This window comes from Podarcis gaigeae (assembly GCF_964106915.1).
Source record: "Podarcis gaigeae genome assembly, chromosome: 16".
NCBI classification, from domain to species: domain Eukaryota; kingdom Metazoa; phylum Chordata; class Lepidosauria; order Squamata; family Lacertidae; genus Podarcis; species Podarcis gaigeae.
In genome coordinates this window covers 31,310,759-31,325,803 of record NC_139693.1, presented here as the reverse complement: position 1 = coordinate 31,325,803, position 15,045 = coordinate 31,310,759, and the positions used below count along the sequence as shown (strand labels likewise).

Below are 15,045 nucleotides of genomic sequence, written 5' to 3'. Positions count from 1 at the left end.
AAAAGCGAAGAAAGCTCTTATTTCATCGATATATAATTTGTTCCAAAGGTCCGTTCTTAACCTGAAAGTGTTCTTAACCTGAAGCACCACTTTAGCTAATGGGGCCTCCTCCTGCTGCTGCGCTGCCGGAGCATGATTTCTGTTTTCATCCTGAAGCAAAGTTCTTAACCCGAGGTAATATTTCTGGGTTAGTGGAGTATGTAACCCAAAGCGTATGTAACCTGAAGTGTATGTAACCTGAGGTACCACTGTAGTTAAAGCAGCAGTTGCCGGTGCTCGGAGTGATCGTGAACATGTACGCCGGGTGGGGGACCACCAGCCCAGCCCTCGCCACCGATGCCGGCAGAGCATCCCTACCCAATGAGAGCAAATTTGGGCTGCACTGAGCCAACTGCCTGCCCACGCAGGGAGCAGCCTGGCCAGCTGACATGGCCCTTGGTGGGCGGAGAGGAGCACCAGGCTGGGCCATGCCTGGGGCACCTGGTTTGTGCCCCCTCAAAAATTGTGCGCAGCCCCCTGGCACCCCCCCCACACACTGTGCCTTAAAGCTCTTTAAACCAGCCTTTCTCAACCTATGGGTCCCCAGATGTTGTTGAACTACAACTCCCATCACCCCTAGCTAGCAAGGCCAGAGCTCAGGGGTGATGGGAGTTGTAGTTCAACAACATCTGGGGACCCACAGGTTAAGAACCGCTGCTTTAAACACTCATGGCTATTTCAAAAGAATCCTGGGAAGTGTAGTTTGTTGGGAGAGGCCAATTCCTCTCACAGAACTACAATTCCCAGAGTTCCCTGGGATGAGGAGTTGATTGTTAAAACTGCTCTGAGAATTGTAGCTCTCAGAGGGGAATTGGAGTCTCCTAACAACTCAGGCAGGATTTTTAAAAGCATTATTATTATTATTATTATTGTTATTGTTATTGTTATTATTATTATTTTGAGGAAGCCATGACTTCCTACAAAGTGGTCAAGTGGCAAAGTGCTAGGATACTGTTTTCAGGGTGGATTTGATTTAAATCAAATCAATTTAAATCACTAGTCAGTAAGACTTGATTTAAATCATTTTATTTTTTTACAGAAAGACTCATTCTTGCTGGTATAATAATCTTAATATTTACAACCAGATGAAGGTTTCATTTCTGGAATAATAAATTTTCAGAGTAGTTTTTACAGTTATATAAAAAATGACATATTTGGTTATACTATTAGAAATGCAAAGACAGGTCATTATGAAATTATTGTTTATATTTGGACAACTTTTCTGCTGTACTTTATTGGAAGAGAAAAACAATCATTTCCTTAATAACAATTTAAACAATCTAGTTAACTAAAGCAATAACATTATAGCATATGTATACATGTTTGTTAGGTGATGTGATGTGATTAAATGATTTTTTTTAAAAAAAAGCTTAGACTGAGTTTTAGCACACATGAAAAACTTAAAACAAATCCTTATTTCCTGATGAATAGTCTTTGGACTAGAATGTAACTTAAATAGAAAACTATCTTTAGAAAGATTTTCCCTCCAAAAGCATTTTATTTTTAAAATCCGATTTAAATAAAAAAATTGATTCAAATAAAAAAATCCGATTTTTAATTTTTTTAAAATGTTTTATCCACCCTGACTGCTTTAAATGTATAATGCAGATGGCACCAGTGACTGGAAGTGGCTCTGAAGGGTCTCAAGCAGGGATCCCCCTCACAGCCAACCCATAGTTTTCCAGTTTCCAGAAGTCTGGGATTAAAATGAAGTCATGCTCCACTACTGAGCCTAACGCCTCCAATATTCATCCATTATGATAGGCTGTGACCCCAGCTCACACTGGCTGCTTATGTTGGCAAGGTTTTTTTGTTTCTTAAAAACAAATCAAATGGTAATCGTAGAAAGTCATCTTGGGAATTTATATTCGGCCCGGCAACTCCCTACCATGTAATTTTAATAAACACACTTCAAGGCCTTGAACTCTCAGCTTGGCTGAGCTACGCCCAGGACGAAAGCAGCTGTCAGAGAGAAGCCACATGCTCTGGTCATTCAGCTCTAAGTAAAGCAGCATAGTTCATCAATCTACTCTAGCGTCTTACCTTGGACATTTATTGGCCAACGTCAAAGGCTCCACCAGCACCACAGGCTGCATTGAGAGGAGAGCCAAGAACCAGAAATGGGAACCAGAGGAACGAAACCAAGAAAGAGGGCACAGGAATTATCAGGATCCCATCAAACCCAGAAGCGACTCTTCTGAGAAAGAGCTTGAGGACCTACGGAGAACCCCAGTACTATTTATTAAATTTGTATCCTGACCTTTCTCCCAAAGGAGCCCAGGTCAGCAAACATCAAAATGTTAAAACAATACAATACAATGCAATACAATACAACGGGACCTCTGGTTGCGGACACGATCCGTCCCGGGGTGCCATTCTCACCCTGAAAAGTCCGTAACCAGAGAGGTGCTTCTGCACATGTGCGAAGCGCGACAGAGAATTTCTGTGCATGCACAAACCGCGCAGAACGATTCTGCGCATGCGCGCACGGTGAAACCCGGAAGTAAACACTTCCAGGGTTGCCGCATTCTTAACCCGGATAAAATGCAACATGAAGCGTTTGCAAGAAGAGGTATGACTGTACAATACAATCCAAAAAATCTCAAAAACAGGAAGTCTTTAACTACCATTGCAGGGGACCTTTGCTGAATGTGATTTACTTGTGGACAAACATTACAGACAAATACACGTTACATGCAAATTTAGGGCAATGGCTCTGTGACAGCAAAGTTGCCTGGATGCAGAATGTCCCAGGTTCAATCCCAGGCATCTCTGTTTAAACGAACCAAGTGGCAATTAATAAGAAAGACAGCTGCCTGAGATTCAGGAGAGCTGCTGCTAATCAAACTGGTCAATGTTATGACATCGATGGGTAAATAATTTGACTTGGTATAAAGCAGTTTCCTATCTTGGCCATGTGGAAGGGCATCAGTGGATAACGTGGCACTAGATTAAGTGTTTGGGGAACGTCCCTTTTAAATCCCACTACCAGCTAATTGCAATCTCTCAGCTGCACTTAAAAGAGCAGAGCGGAGAAGCCACCTAAGCCAGCTTCTTAGCCTCTCAGCGGCAGTCAGCTTCCCTAGTAGATGTTACACAGTCTTTAACTTAAAGTGACATCTACACCATGTTTGAACAAAACAGCTTTAATTAAGCTCTAGTCTTCCAGCGGACCGAATTAGACCCACCAACTGGCATTCCACTCAAAGCAATCCCATTTGAGAGCGCGCTGTGGTCAAAGTCGGCTTTCCAAAAGCGAGCTGCCGAAGCCTTCGGTATTTCCAGATCAGAGAAGAGCCAAGCCGCGCAGGTTGCCAGCTGAATGGATAAGGTTATAAACAACAATCCATAATGAAGCCTGACCAGATTAAGAGTAAAAGAGCTTATCGATTAAGCAGCGTAATAGAAGAAAGCTACCTTCATTTCAAAGTGGGACTTGGCCCAATTAATTAAAAAAATACATATAGGAAATTAAGCAATATTTAAGAAGAAACTAAGCTTTTTGAGTCGCTAATCCCTGCCACAAATTGAGTGAGCTGCACCTCTATGCTCCTATATTATGTTTCGCATGCATGTTTCTCTGTGTGTCTGAAGACTAACTGGGGGGGGGGAATAGAAAGCTCCCCCGCACAATTTGCAATCCACCAAAGTGAATATAGGATACCTACAAAGTATTCCGACTTGCAAGTTGTTCAGCACCCCTCCAGTCCAGTATAATTCTTCATTATTACAGTTAAAAATATAGACATAACCTACAAATGGGAAGCTTTTAATTAACACTGCATATGATTTTTATTGACTTAGCTGAAAGTAAACATTACTGGCAAATTTAGGTGAGCCGCTCAATAGCAAAAGCTTTTCTCTGTATGCAGGATGTCCCAGGTTCAATATTGCATGTCTCTAATTACAAATAAAGACATATACTGTAGTCCTGGCAGCTCCTTCTTATACCAGGAAATCAGCTTTCAGGAGGACATTTGGGATTGCAGTTGTAGTACAGGGCTAAACTGTGTCCGTGACTGCTGTTTCTCTGTTCTAAATTGTTCCAAGTTCTTCCCTCCCTCCCACCAGAGGGGCAAAGCTACAAGAGAGAGCAAGAGGTGTGCAAGGAAAGGGATAATCAACTCCTCATGTTTCTTCATTCGCACTCCCTTCTGCCACAAAAATGGGTTGTTGTTTTTTTAAAAAAAATAATCTAATTTTGCCTTAGGGTTCCAGTGGGATCTTTGACTACTTCCCTTTGAATAGCTCATCTCGCTTTATTGGCTGAGGGAGCCAGCGTACAGCTTCCAGGTCATGTGGCCAGCATGACGAAGCCGCTTCTGGAAACGCCGTTTACCTTCCCACCGGAGTGGTACCTATTTATCTACTTGAATTGTGACGTGCTTTTGAACTGCTAGGTTGGCAGGAGCTGGGACAGAGCAACGGGAGCTCACCCCGTCGCGGAGATTCGAACCGCCGACCTTCTGATCAGCAAGTCCTAGGCTCTATGGTTTAACCCACAGCGCCACCCGCGTCCCTTATTGCAATAAGTACATAGCGATAAATCAACAAACATGAGCAGGGTCCCATTTGACAAACATGCCCCTAACTTCCTCATGTGTTTCAAACACATCATGAAGTTGAATCCAGGCCATTAAGGTTTCAGATAGAGATCTTCTTTAATCAAAAACAAAATGGCGCCTCTGAGGCTTGTGTGGGGCTTGGAGATCTGCAAGAATACATCTAAGGTTGCCTAGAGATTGCTTAGTTGTCAAGACAGAGGAAAATAAATGGAAGACTTTGACCCGCTACCAATTGCTCAGCCAGGTGTATGAAACCTGGTCTCTGAGCCTTTCTTTAAAAAGAAAAAAAAAACATATATAAAATCACTTTATTTATTTCAAACATTTATACAATGCTTAATTTACAACCATCTCCAAGAGTTGGAGAGAAGACTCAGTACCTTAGAACTGTTTAAAACAAAACAATCAGAAATGAATTTAAAAGCCTGCTGTAGTAAAAAATGAAGGCGAGGGCTTTGGCTGGCTTTGAAGTTCAACTGTCTAGACTTCAACTAGAAGGGAGTTGAGTTCCACAAAATTGGGCCCACAATACTGAACACAAATTGACGTGATGCAGAGACACAACAGGGGTGTTCACACATTATATTCAAGTTCAGGCTGTAAATGTTGTGCACTCATACATTTATCTGCATGTAACATTCAGCGAGCAGTATGTGCAACAGTGGCATCTGAGTACACCTGCGAGATCACCTTAACCAAATATATACCCTCTCAACCACTTCATTCTGCAGAACCAGCACTATTGAAGGTGCCACATAATACCCCTTCCGCATCTGTAAGAAATCAATCTTTCGCTGCAATAGCATTCACACTTTGGAACTCCTTGCCTATTGATATCAGGCAGGCACCTTCACTGTAGTCTTTTTCAGTGCCTGGTAAAAACATTTTTGTTTAGACGAACCTACCTAGGTATCTAGAATGCTGATGCGTTTTTTTAAAGCATATTGTTGGTTTTAATTTTTCTGGGTGTTTTAATGGTTTTTACTCATCGTTGTATTGTTTTATTCTTTTTGTAAACCACTTGGGTTGTTTTTTCAAAAAGACAATCAAGTGGTATATCAATTTTATGAAATAAATAGTTGTTCTGTATAACTCAACAAGCATACTCTCTTCACACAAACCCTCCTACACTGAGAGAAAGAGAGAGAGAGAGAGAGAGAGAGGGAGAGGGAGAGGGAGAGAGAGAGAGAGAGAGACTGCACCTGTGTGCTGATGCATTAACCTGCAGGGTACTCCATAAAAGCCCTGATTGGATCAATAAAGGTAGGTGTGTGTGCGTGCGTGCATGCATTTATTTAACAAAATGTATACACCACTTAATTGTAGTACAGTGGTAAAGGTAAAGGTAAAGGTACCCCTGCCCGTACGGGCCAGTCTTGACAGACTCTGGGGTTGTGCGCCCATCTCACTTAAGAGGCCAGTGGCCAGCGCTGTCCAGAGACACTTCCGGGTCACGTGGCCAGCGTGACATCGCTGCTCTGGCGAGCCAGAGCCGCACACGGAAATGCCGTTTACCTTCCCGCTGGTAAGCGGTCCCTATTTATCTACTTGCACCCGGAGGTGCTTTCGAACTGCTAGGTTGGCAGGCGCTGGGACCGAGCAGCGGGAGCGCACCCCGCCGCAGGGATTTGAACCGCCGACCTTTCGATCGGCAAGTCCTAGGCGCTGAGGCTTTAACCCACAGCGCCACCTGCGTCCCAGTACAGTGGTACCTTGGGTTAAGTACTTAATTCGTTCTGGAGGTCTGTTCTTAACCAGAAACTGTTTTTAACCTGAAGCACCACTTTAGCTAATGGGGCCTCCCGCTGCCGCTGCGCCACCGCTGCGCCACCGCTGCACGATTTCTGTTCTCATCCTGAAGCAAAGTTCTTAACCCGAGGTAATATTTCTGGGTTAGCGGAGCCTGTAACCTGAAGCGTATGTAACCTGAAGCGTATGTAACCCGAGGTACCACTGTAAAACCTCGAAGCTACGTGCTGCAGACCCCCTGTTTTTCAAAAGCTAAGCCATGGACCCCCTACTTTTGAAAAAATATTGACATTTCTACAGTAGTTTTTGTTACGTGAATGAGGCCATGGTCCCTGGAACTCCAACTGTGAACCACTGCTCTAAGCAGTTTACAAGAGATATTAAAATTATCGATTAAAAACACGTTTAAAACAACTAGGGATAATTAAAATTAACAGGTTTTGTTTTTTTTAGGATTAAAAATGCCAACATCTACATGTCTGGATAGTCTTGCCTAAACAAAAATGTTTCAAGCAGGTATCAAAAGAAACACAGTGAAGGCACTATCCAGATGTCAATAGGCAAGGAGCTTCAAAGTGCAGGTGCTGTTGTTTTACAAAGGGTTGCCATATTTCAAACAGTGAAAAATCCGGATGGAAAACTTATTGACAATTTTTTTTGGAAAGAGTTGTTTTACAACTGTGGTTAGTGATCTCCCAAACTGCAATTCTCAGCAGTTGGCATTCAGAGATGTGGCATACTGCCTCCAACAGTGGAACTGAGGCCTTATCCTCCATTAATTTGTCTAAACCACTTCTGCATTGGCTCCCAGTATGTTTCCGAGCACAGTTCAAAGTGTTCATGCTGACCTTTAAAGCCCTAAACGGCCTCGGTCCTGTATACCTGAAGGAGCGCCTCCACCCCCATCGTTCAGCCCGGACACTGAGGTCCAGTGCCAAGGGCCTTCTGGCAGTTCCCTCACTGCGAGAAGCAAAGCTACAGGGAACCAGGCAAAGGACCTTCTCGGTGGTGGCGCCCACCCTGTGGAACACCCTCCCATCAGATGTCAAGGAAATAAACAACTATGTGACTTTTAGAAGACATTTGAAGGTAGCCGTGTTTAGGGAAGTTCTTAATGTTTTATTGTGTTTCTAATATTCTGTTGGGAGCCGCCCAGAATGGCTGGGGAAACCCAGCCAGATAGGCCGGGTATGTATGTATGTACGTATAAATATTATATTATATTATATTATAATTATAAATTTAAAGCCATCCATGCATCAGATATAGCCATCAGATATATAAGATAGCCGTCCTATATCACAAATGCCAAATATAGACAAATATTAAATATTGCAGCATGGCTAATTTGAACTACATGTTCAAAGTGAAAATCAAGTCCCTAGACCAAACAGTCACGGCTGAAACATTTCTGGTTCAACACTCCTTTTGGGTCATGCCCCACACAAATGGCCACCTGGGATTTGGAGGGCTCTCGCCATAGGTCACCATTGCTCCCAATAGTTTTTTACTCAGTTTCAATATCGCTCTTATACCAAGGTTTTCTGAATCACGGCGACTCCTCTTCCAGAAAATATCTGTTTGTTTGTTTCTATTTATCTAAACTGTTTTTTCTACGCTGGCTTCCAGCCAAAGCTTCCAGAGCGATTAACATATGTATAATTTTTAAAAGCTCATTAAATCTGAAATACTAATTAAAGCAAGCACCAACAATAAAGAAAAAAATAAATAAATAGCAAAACACCAAGATAACCATTCAAAGCCAAGGAGGTGATATACATCTTCACCACATGTTGAAAAGACACTAGGGTCCACCGCAGCCAGCTGGCTTTGGGTAGAGCATTTCACAACCGAGGTGCTGCCACTAAAAAGGCCCTTTATCCACTGAGCACTCCTGAAGGCAGCGGCATCTTCCCCTGCTCTGGTGTCCCCCAGATATTGGTGCCCATCAACCTTGATCACTAGCCATGCTGATTGGGGCTGATGGGAGCTATATCCCAAAACATCTGGAGGAGCACAAAGTTGGGGAACGCTAGTAGAGCCCTGGAAGCAGAACCTACCAAACGGGCAAGCTAGCTCATATGGTAAACAGAATTCTTTCAGGTAGCCTAGGAATACTCTCTTCGAAAATCAGACCTACACCTACAACATGTCAACTTTTCCAATGTCTTGTGCCATGCTAAGCTTGGATGCACTGCCTATAATTAGAAAGGGGTCAAGTCTGCAAAATAGGTGGGTCTGGGTGAGGGGGAAGAGTCAGGAGAAGAGAAGAGGAAAGCAAATCTTTAACCCCCAGCCATGTCTATGTCTCATTCAGGAAGTATAGCCAGAGTTTTCAAAAGCAGTTTTCAATCAATGTGCTATTCAAAGCAAAAACAATAATACAATTTGTCCCAGATACAAACACACTAAAGCAACAACCCCGGAACCATTTGATTAGGGCAACACAAACCGACGTTGATCTCTCATGCAAACATCCCATTTTACCATCAAGGTACAACAATGACTCCAAGGACATGAACCCTTGTTGGGTGTTAAGACGCGTACACAGTGCATTTTTGCAGCCAAGCTAGACCTACATTTGATACTACATCCCCATAAATACCTTCCCTTGAGCTCAGATCCAGTGAAAATAAGACCGCATGCTAACAGCTAATCAGCAGAGAATAATGTGTATTTTTTCCCTAATCATCTCAATAAACATTTGGATTCTTTTACCATTCAGAGAGCTAGGAGACCCAACAAACAGTTCAGAGCACAAACTATATCTATGCTGGAATCAAAGTTATATAGAGGTTTCCTTTAAAAGGCAAGTAATTGCAATTACTTTAACAACCTCCTGCTTTGCATGCAAAATTTAAAATGAGGAGAAAACTAAAAGAAAGCTACTGGAAACCTCCAGGCTAAAGCATTTGGGGGGGTGTATGAAGGCAAATGCTTTTAAATCTCTCCCCCTTTCCTTTTAAATGAGGGAATGAACCCCATTAAGATGTGCACATTAAATACTGGAGTTTCCAGCACAACCAGAAGCTCAATGGTGCTGCCTCCGAAGGATTTTCTCCAGGCAGCCTTCACCATCCTCCCCAAACCAACAAGACATTTGCTGCAAAAAAGCCCCAGAGGCCAATTCTCTCTTTCGCTCCACACAGCCAGCTTAAGGAGAGACAAGGCTGGCGAGCTGAATCTGCCTATATATAAAAAAAAAAACAAGAGGCTTGATTTGGGTTGGCTAATTGCAGCAAAAAAAAAGCGCCTTTTGCACTTCTCAGGATGATGCTCACTCAAAACATACATCAACTCCCCCCTCCTTTTTTCCCTCCCCTTTTGCGCACAGGAGCAGAGCGCGGGGGGAGAGGGAGGGAGACAGAAAAAGAAGACAGCATTTAATTGGCGCCTCCAATGTACACAGACAAGCAGCCGCAAAAGTCTGATAGGGCTGATTTGCCACGAAATGGTGGTTCCTTATGAGTCGAGCATCTTTTTTTTTTTTTTAAAGGCTGCTGGAGCGAGAGGATGTGAATTAAATAACCAGGAAAATCTCTGCAAAGTAGGAAGCGTCCCCCTCCACCCCACCCAACGCCACGGCCGCCGCAATCGCCACCCCCAAGGGGGGGGGGGGAGAGATCTGGGCACCTCGAAAGCATCACCACCAACGCAGGGGCCTCTCCAATGGATCAAAGCAACTCTCCGGCCTCCTCCATAGCAACCAAGTCCCGGAAAGGTACCTAGCCGGCACCACAAACCAGGCCTTATTTGTATTCCCCCCCCGCACTCCCCGCTTCCTGATAGAAACCCGCGGAGCTCGTATCGTCGGCATTCTCCTTTTCAACTTACGTGAAGACGAAGAACAAAGTAGTAGATCCCACTAATAAGGCTGCTGCTGTGGAGACCGGGATGTATTTCGTAGGTTTAAATCTCTTTCCAATGCTACTGGGCATCCTGTAAGTTACACATCACTAGGTATAAAATCCCAAAGAGTCCGAGAGGCACCAGCGAGTCGCCCGAGAAAAGAAGGAGAGGGAGAGGGGGTCGGGGGGAGAGAAAGAGAGAGACACACACGAGAGAGAGAGAAAGAGAGAGAGAGAGAGAGAGAGAGAGAGAGAGAGGTGAAGCCCTGGCAATGCGGAGACGAGGCAGGGGAGGGGGGAAAGGGGGTAGGGAGGAAGAAAAAAAAAAGAGGGAATGAGACAGAAAAGAGGGGGAGGGAGTGAGAGAAAAAGAGGGATTGGGAACAGCTGACCTCTCCAGCACAGGAAATCCCACCCACACAACAGGCCTGCCCACTCGGCTGATGTCAACGAGCCCCTTAAGGTAGAACTGCGGAGCGCGCAATTGGAGAGGGAGGACGCGCGCCCGCGAGCGCGCAGGGAGAGAGGCGTTAAAGGGGCCAGGAAAGCGCCGCCGAGGAAAGGCAGTCCCTCGCCTCCCTTCCCTCAAAGGAGCTGCATTTGGTCCCTAGCTACCTGGCGGGGCTTTAAGGCCTCCGCCCGCCACGGAGGGTCCCTCCCGCCAGCTTAAAAAATAAATGGAGAGGTTTTCATGCTTGCGATAGCAGAGCAGCGCGCTTTCAAGCTGGCGGCGTCTCCTGCGTGCGCGCAGCATAATCGCGCCTGGAGAGCTCGCCGCGAAAAATCGACCCCGGTGGGAAGGGAATGCAAGAATTGCCTCCTTTAAAATGTGTTTATTTTTTTAGTGGAGGGGGGTGATCTTCAAGTTTTGGAGGTCACCTTGCAATGCAGAAGTTGTTGGAATCAGGGCTTGGGCTGCGCCAGGGGTTTTTCCTTCCTAGGAATAATAACCTCCAGTTTGTTTATGGCGTTGAGGTCCCGCCCCAGAGCAGCCTTGTGTTGGGTCAAGCCAAAGGCCTATCATCCTGCTGTCACAGGTGCGCCTTGGATGCTTCCTGAAAGCCCACATGCAAGACCTGAGGACAACAGTCTCTTCAGCCTTTGCAGTTCCCAACAGCTAGTATATACTGCCTCCGATGGTGGAGGTAGAATATAGCCAACAGGGCTGGCCTGTCTATGAGGCAGCTGCCTCAGGCGGCAGAATCCACCAGGTGGCAGCTTCTGGGTTTCAGTAAGATCTTGCAGGGCTCTTGCAAGATCTTGCTGGGTGCCGCCACTTCTCTGGTGCCACTGTGGCTGCCTCTGCCCCTGAAACAAGAAGTGGCTGCAGTGGTAGCTTCCAGGTTCTGGTGAGATCTTGCCTAGTGCTGCCCTGTGAATCATGATGTGCATTCACACTATGCAAAAATCACAAAGTGTGGAAAACCCCTTGAAGCCAGAGACGCTTCTCGATTCCAGCAGCCGCTGTGAACTCTGCCGGCAAAAATCACGATGCAGGGAAAATCGTGAAGCCAGCCAATGCCTCTATGTAGCTCCATCCTTCTTTCAGACATCGTGATATATCAGTATATTGCAATGTTTAGCTGGTGATATGTCACAATGTTGAAAATCAGGTATCACAATGTTGAAAATCAGGTATTGTCCTCCATGAATTTGCCTAATTTGGTCCCGGTCCCTAAGGAAGTTAGATTAGCTTCAACCAGAGCCAGGGCCTTTTCAACACTGGCTCCGGCCTGGTGGAACGTTCTGCCTCATGAGACCAGGGCCCTGCAGGATCGGATTTCTTTCTGCAGTGCCTGTAAAACAGAGTTGTTCTGCCCGGCCTTTGGCTTGGAGCCAATTTGATTCCCTCCCCCCTTTCTTTTTTTCTTTTTCCTTTCTCCTCCTGTGATGAGGCTGCATTTTAATATTTTAATGTTTCAATATTTTAATGTTGTATTTTAATCTTGTTTTTAAGTTGTATTCATTCAGCTTGTTTTTATTATTGCTTGTTAGCCGCCCTGAGCCCAGCCTTGGCTGGGAAGGGCAGAGTATAAATAAAAATTATTATTATTATTATTATTAGTCCTCTTTCAAGGCCATCCAAGTTGGTAACCATCATTGCCTGCTTGAAGAGCGGGTTCCGTAGTTTAACTATGTGCTGTCACTTCTTTTTGTCTCCTCCATCTTCCAACATTCAGCTTCACTGCATGGCCTTAGGTTCTGTTATTGTGAGATTTGCAGAACTCGTTCACCAAAAGTCACACTGTACATCGTCTTTTGCTTGGTGGTGAGCAGCTGCTGCAGCTTCCTGGACATACAGCTATATCAGTACATGTACCGATTTACTGACTGACTCCGTCATACTGAACTATATGGTGGTACTGTATATGAACCTGCCTTTTTAGGTGGCTGCACACAGTGCTGGTTGGTGGTGGTAAGTGGAACCAGAGCTAACTAAGCCAGTTAACTCTAGCTTCCCCTCCATCCTGCTTTCTGATGAGTACTAGGAGAGCAACACTGGAGGAAATTGACTGCCAGTTCCTCCCCCTAGGTTGGTTTTAAGTTAGAAGGCAGGCAAGGAGACAGGTGCTAACAAAGGAGAGACTGAGGTTGGTGGGGCAGCTCCAGATTTGCCCTAAGGGATTAGCCTCCACTGGATGAACACTCTTAGGATACTGCTTCCAGACTGAGCTTCTTATCTCCTGTATAACTGGAAAAAAACAAACATATGACAGCACACACCAATGTTTGTGGATCTCTTCCCAGCTCCAGCCAAGAGTGTTGTTAGGGACTGACCCAGGAAATCTAAGCCCTTGGAGCTGTGCCCTGGATCTTCTATCCCATTCTCCTTCTTAAAAAAAAACCTTTTTGGGTGGTACTATCCAAAGTAATGCTAAAGTAAGAGCCATTTAGTGATATACTTATCCTACCAGAGGTGGTCTTAGGATAGCCCAGAAGGGGGCGCCACAACATTGTAGCAAGAAAGGCTGGGGGCACCAAAATTTAGTGGTGTCCAGTGTGCCACTGAAATTTGAGCTACTGAACAGAGTACAGTCCCCCTTCTTCCTTTTTAATTTTTATTTTGCTTACAGGGCAGCTGAGCACACTGCAAATGTGATACTTGGTAGCAGATACTACTAACTTTGATTGATTAATTTAAATGGCTCTATCAGTCTAACCCATCATCTATCTAACCTGTGCTTTTTTATAGCTGCTATAAAGGCAGAGGCACACCTTTGTGGAAGATGGATCCGATCCACCAGTCGAGTGTAAATTCCTTGGAGGTGCATAGCACCTGGACTGTAACGTTGTGATGTCTAACGTGTTTTTCATTCCAGGTCAAGAAGCCCAGCTGATGCAGCGTGGCTGTTCTGTTTATGGCAACAGAGTGGGACCATCCAGAGGAACGAAAGCGACATTATAAATGGCTTGTTCTTACTATGTCGTGATGTTAACATAGGGGATGGTGGGAAGATTGGAGAGGCAAGTGACGTTATGTCTGATAACCATTCTTTTCATGCAGGATGTGTGCATGGGTCTTCCAGATTGCTGATGTCTGACACGAAGATGGTCAGGTGTACCAGTGCTCAGGACAAAGCAGAAGGAGGAGGCAATATGGCGCCCTATTGGTGATGATGACAGTGACAAGGCGAACCCAGAAAAAGCCAAGATGCCAATGATTGGATCTGACATGTGGGTTCCAAAGACACAGAGCGATACACTCGGCAAACATAGTTTGCAAGGCATTTCCCTGGATTCAGACAGACTTTCTGATGGGAACTGTGACAAGGTAAACCTGGAAAAAGCCAGGATGGGTCTGACATGTGGGTTGAGATGTCACGAGGCAGGGAGCATAGATTCTTCCTGGGGCAAGGCTTGTACGGAGTACTAAGGCCTAGCAAAGGTAAAGGTAAAGGGACCCCTGACCATTAGGTCCAGTCGTGACTGACTCTGGGGTTGCGGCGCTCATCTCGCTTTCTTGGCCGAGGGAGCCGGCGTACAGCTTCCAGGTCATGTGGCCAGCATGACTAAGCCGCTTCTGGCAAACCAGAGCAGCGCACGGAAGTGCCGTTTACCTTCCCGCTGGAGCAGTACCTATTTATCTACTTGCACTTTGACGTGCTTTTGAACTGCTAGGTTGGCAGGAGCAGGGACTGTGCAACAGGAGCTCACCCCGTCGCGGGGATTCGAACCGCCAACCTTCTGATTGGCAAGTCCTAGGCTCTGTGGTTTAACCCACAGCGCCACCCGCATCCCTAAGGCCTAATACCAAGATGATTTTACTCACTAGGGATGTTGAGTGCAATGCAGAATTGGAGGAAAATCAGGGTATTTTCCTAGGCTACCCCATTGCTGAAGACTTAGATACTAAATCTGAGTTGAGTTCCACTAATACAGTGGAGGAGATGCGCCAGGTGCGCAGGTGAGGAGGAGCTACGAAGGGTGAAATGCTCAGGAGTTTGCTAACACAGCTGTTGCAGATTTAGCTGTGGTTAGTGGCTCGACACAGGTCTTGGAACCCGGAGTCTTGAAAGGGGTACAGGGTTTGTCCTCGAAGGACGGGAAACCACGCCCAAAGGCTATAAGGATAGACACTGTTTCCTTGGAGAAGAAAGCTGGACCACGTCCAAAGGCTGTGTGTGCCAACACTGATTCCTCAGAGAGGATCAGGGCTAGGGTTCGAGTCCCAACAAGGCCAGGTGTGAGACTTCCTGATAGTCAGAAGGGTTATGATGCCAAGATTAGTCAGAAGTGCAAGATGGTAAGGCCCAAGGCCAATCCAGTTGCAGGTAGTTCCAAGGGTGGAATGGGTGATACAGGGGTATACTGTGTGTATGACATCTGTATAGTTGTTGCAGATA

General features: G+C 45.4%; 1 protein-coding gene and 1 pseudogene across 4 annotated transcripts in view; both read right to left on the bottom strand.

The window, feature by feature from the left end:
• Nucleotides 1-10,326, bottom strand: part of LOC310834145 (serine/threonine-protein phosphatase 2A activator pseudogene) — a 44,477-nt pseudogene extending 34,151 nt beyond the window's left edge. The window contains exon 1 of one of the 2 annotated variants that reach the window (XR_014568618.1): nt 10,188-10,326. The product of XR_014568618.1 is annotated as a serine/threonine-protein phosphatase 2A activator pseudogene (transcript). Of the gene's footprint in view, nt 1-9,986; nt 10,089-10,187 lie in introns of those variants that run through there. The other variant, XR_014568619.1, reaches the window with a different exon arrangement.
• ZDHHC8 (zDHHC palmitoyltransferase 8) overlaps nt 1-10,327 on the bottom strand; it is a 125,485-nt gene extending 115,158 nt beyond the window's left edge. For both annotated transcript variants that reach the window (XR_014559016.1, XM_083717167.1), the window contains exon 1: nt 10,188-10,327. Coding sequence is in view for 1 of the 2 variants with exons in the window: in XM_083717167.1 (XP_083573293.1) it covers nt 10,188-10,291 (104 nt within the window). In the remaining variant the exon portion in view is untranslated. The remainder of the gene's footprint in view (nt 1-10,187) is intronic.
• Between the last annotated feature and the right edge of the window lie 4,718 nt (nt 10,328-15,045).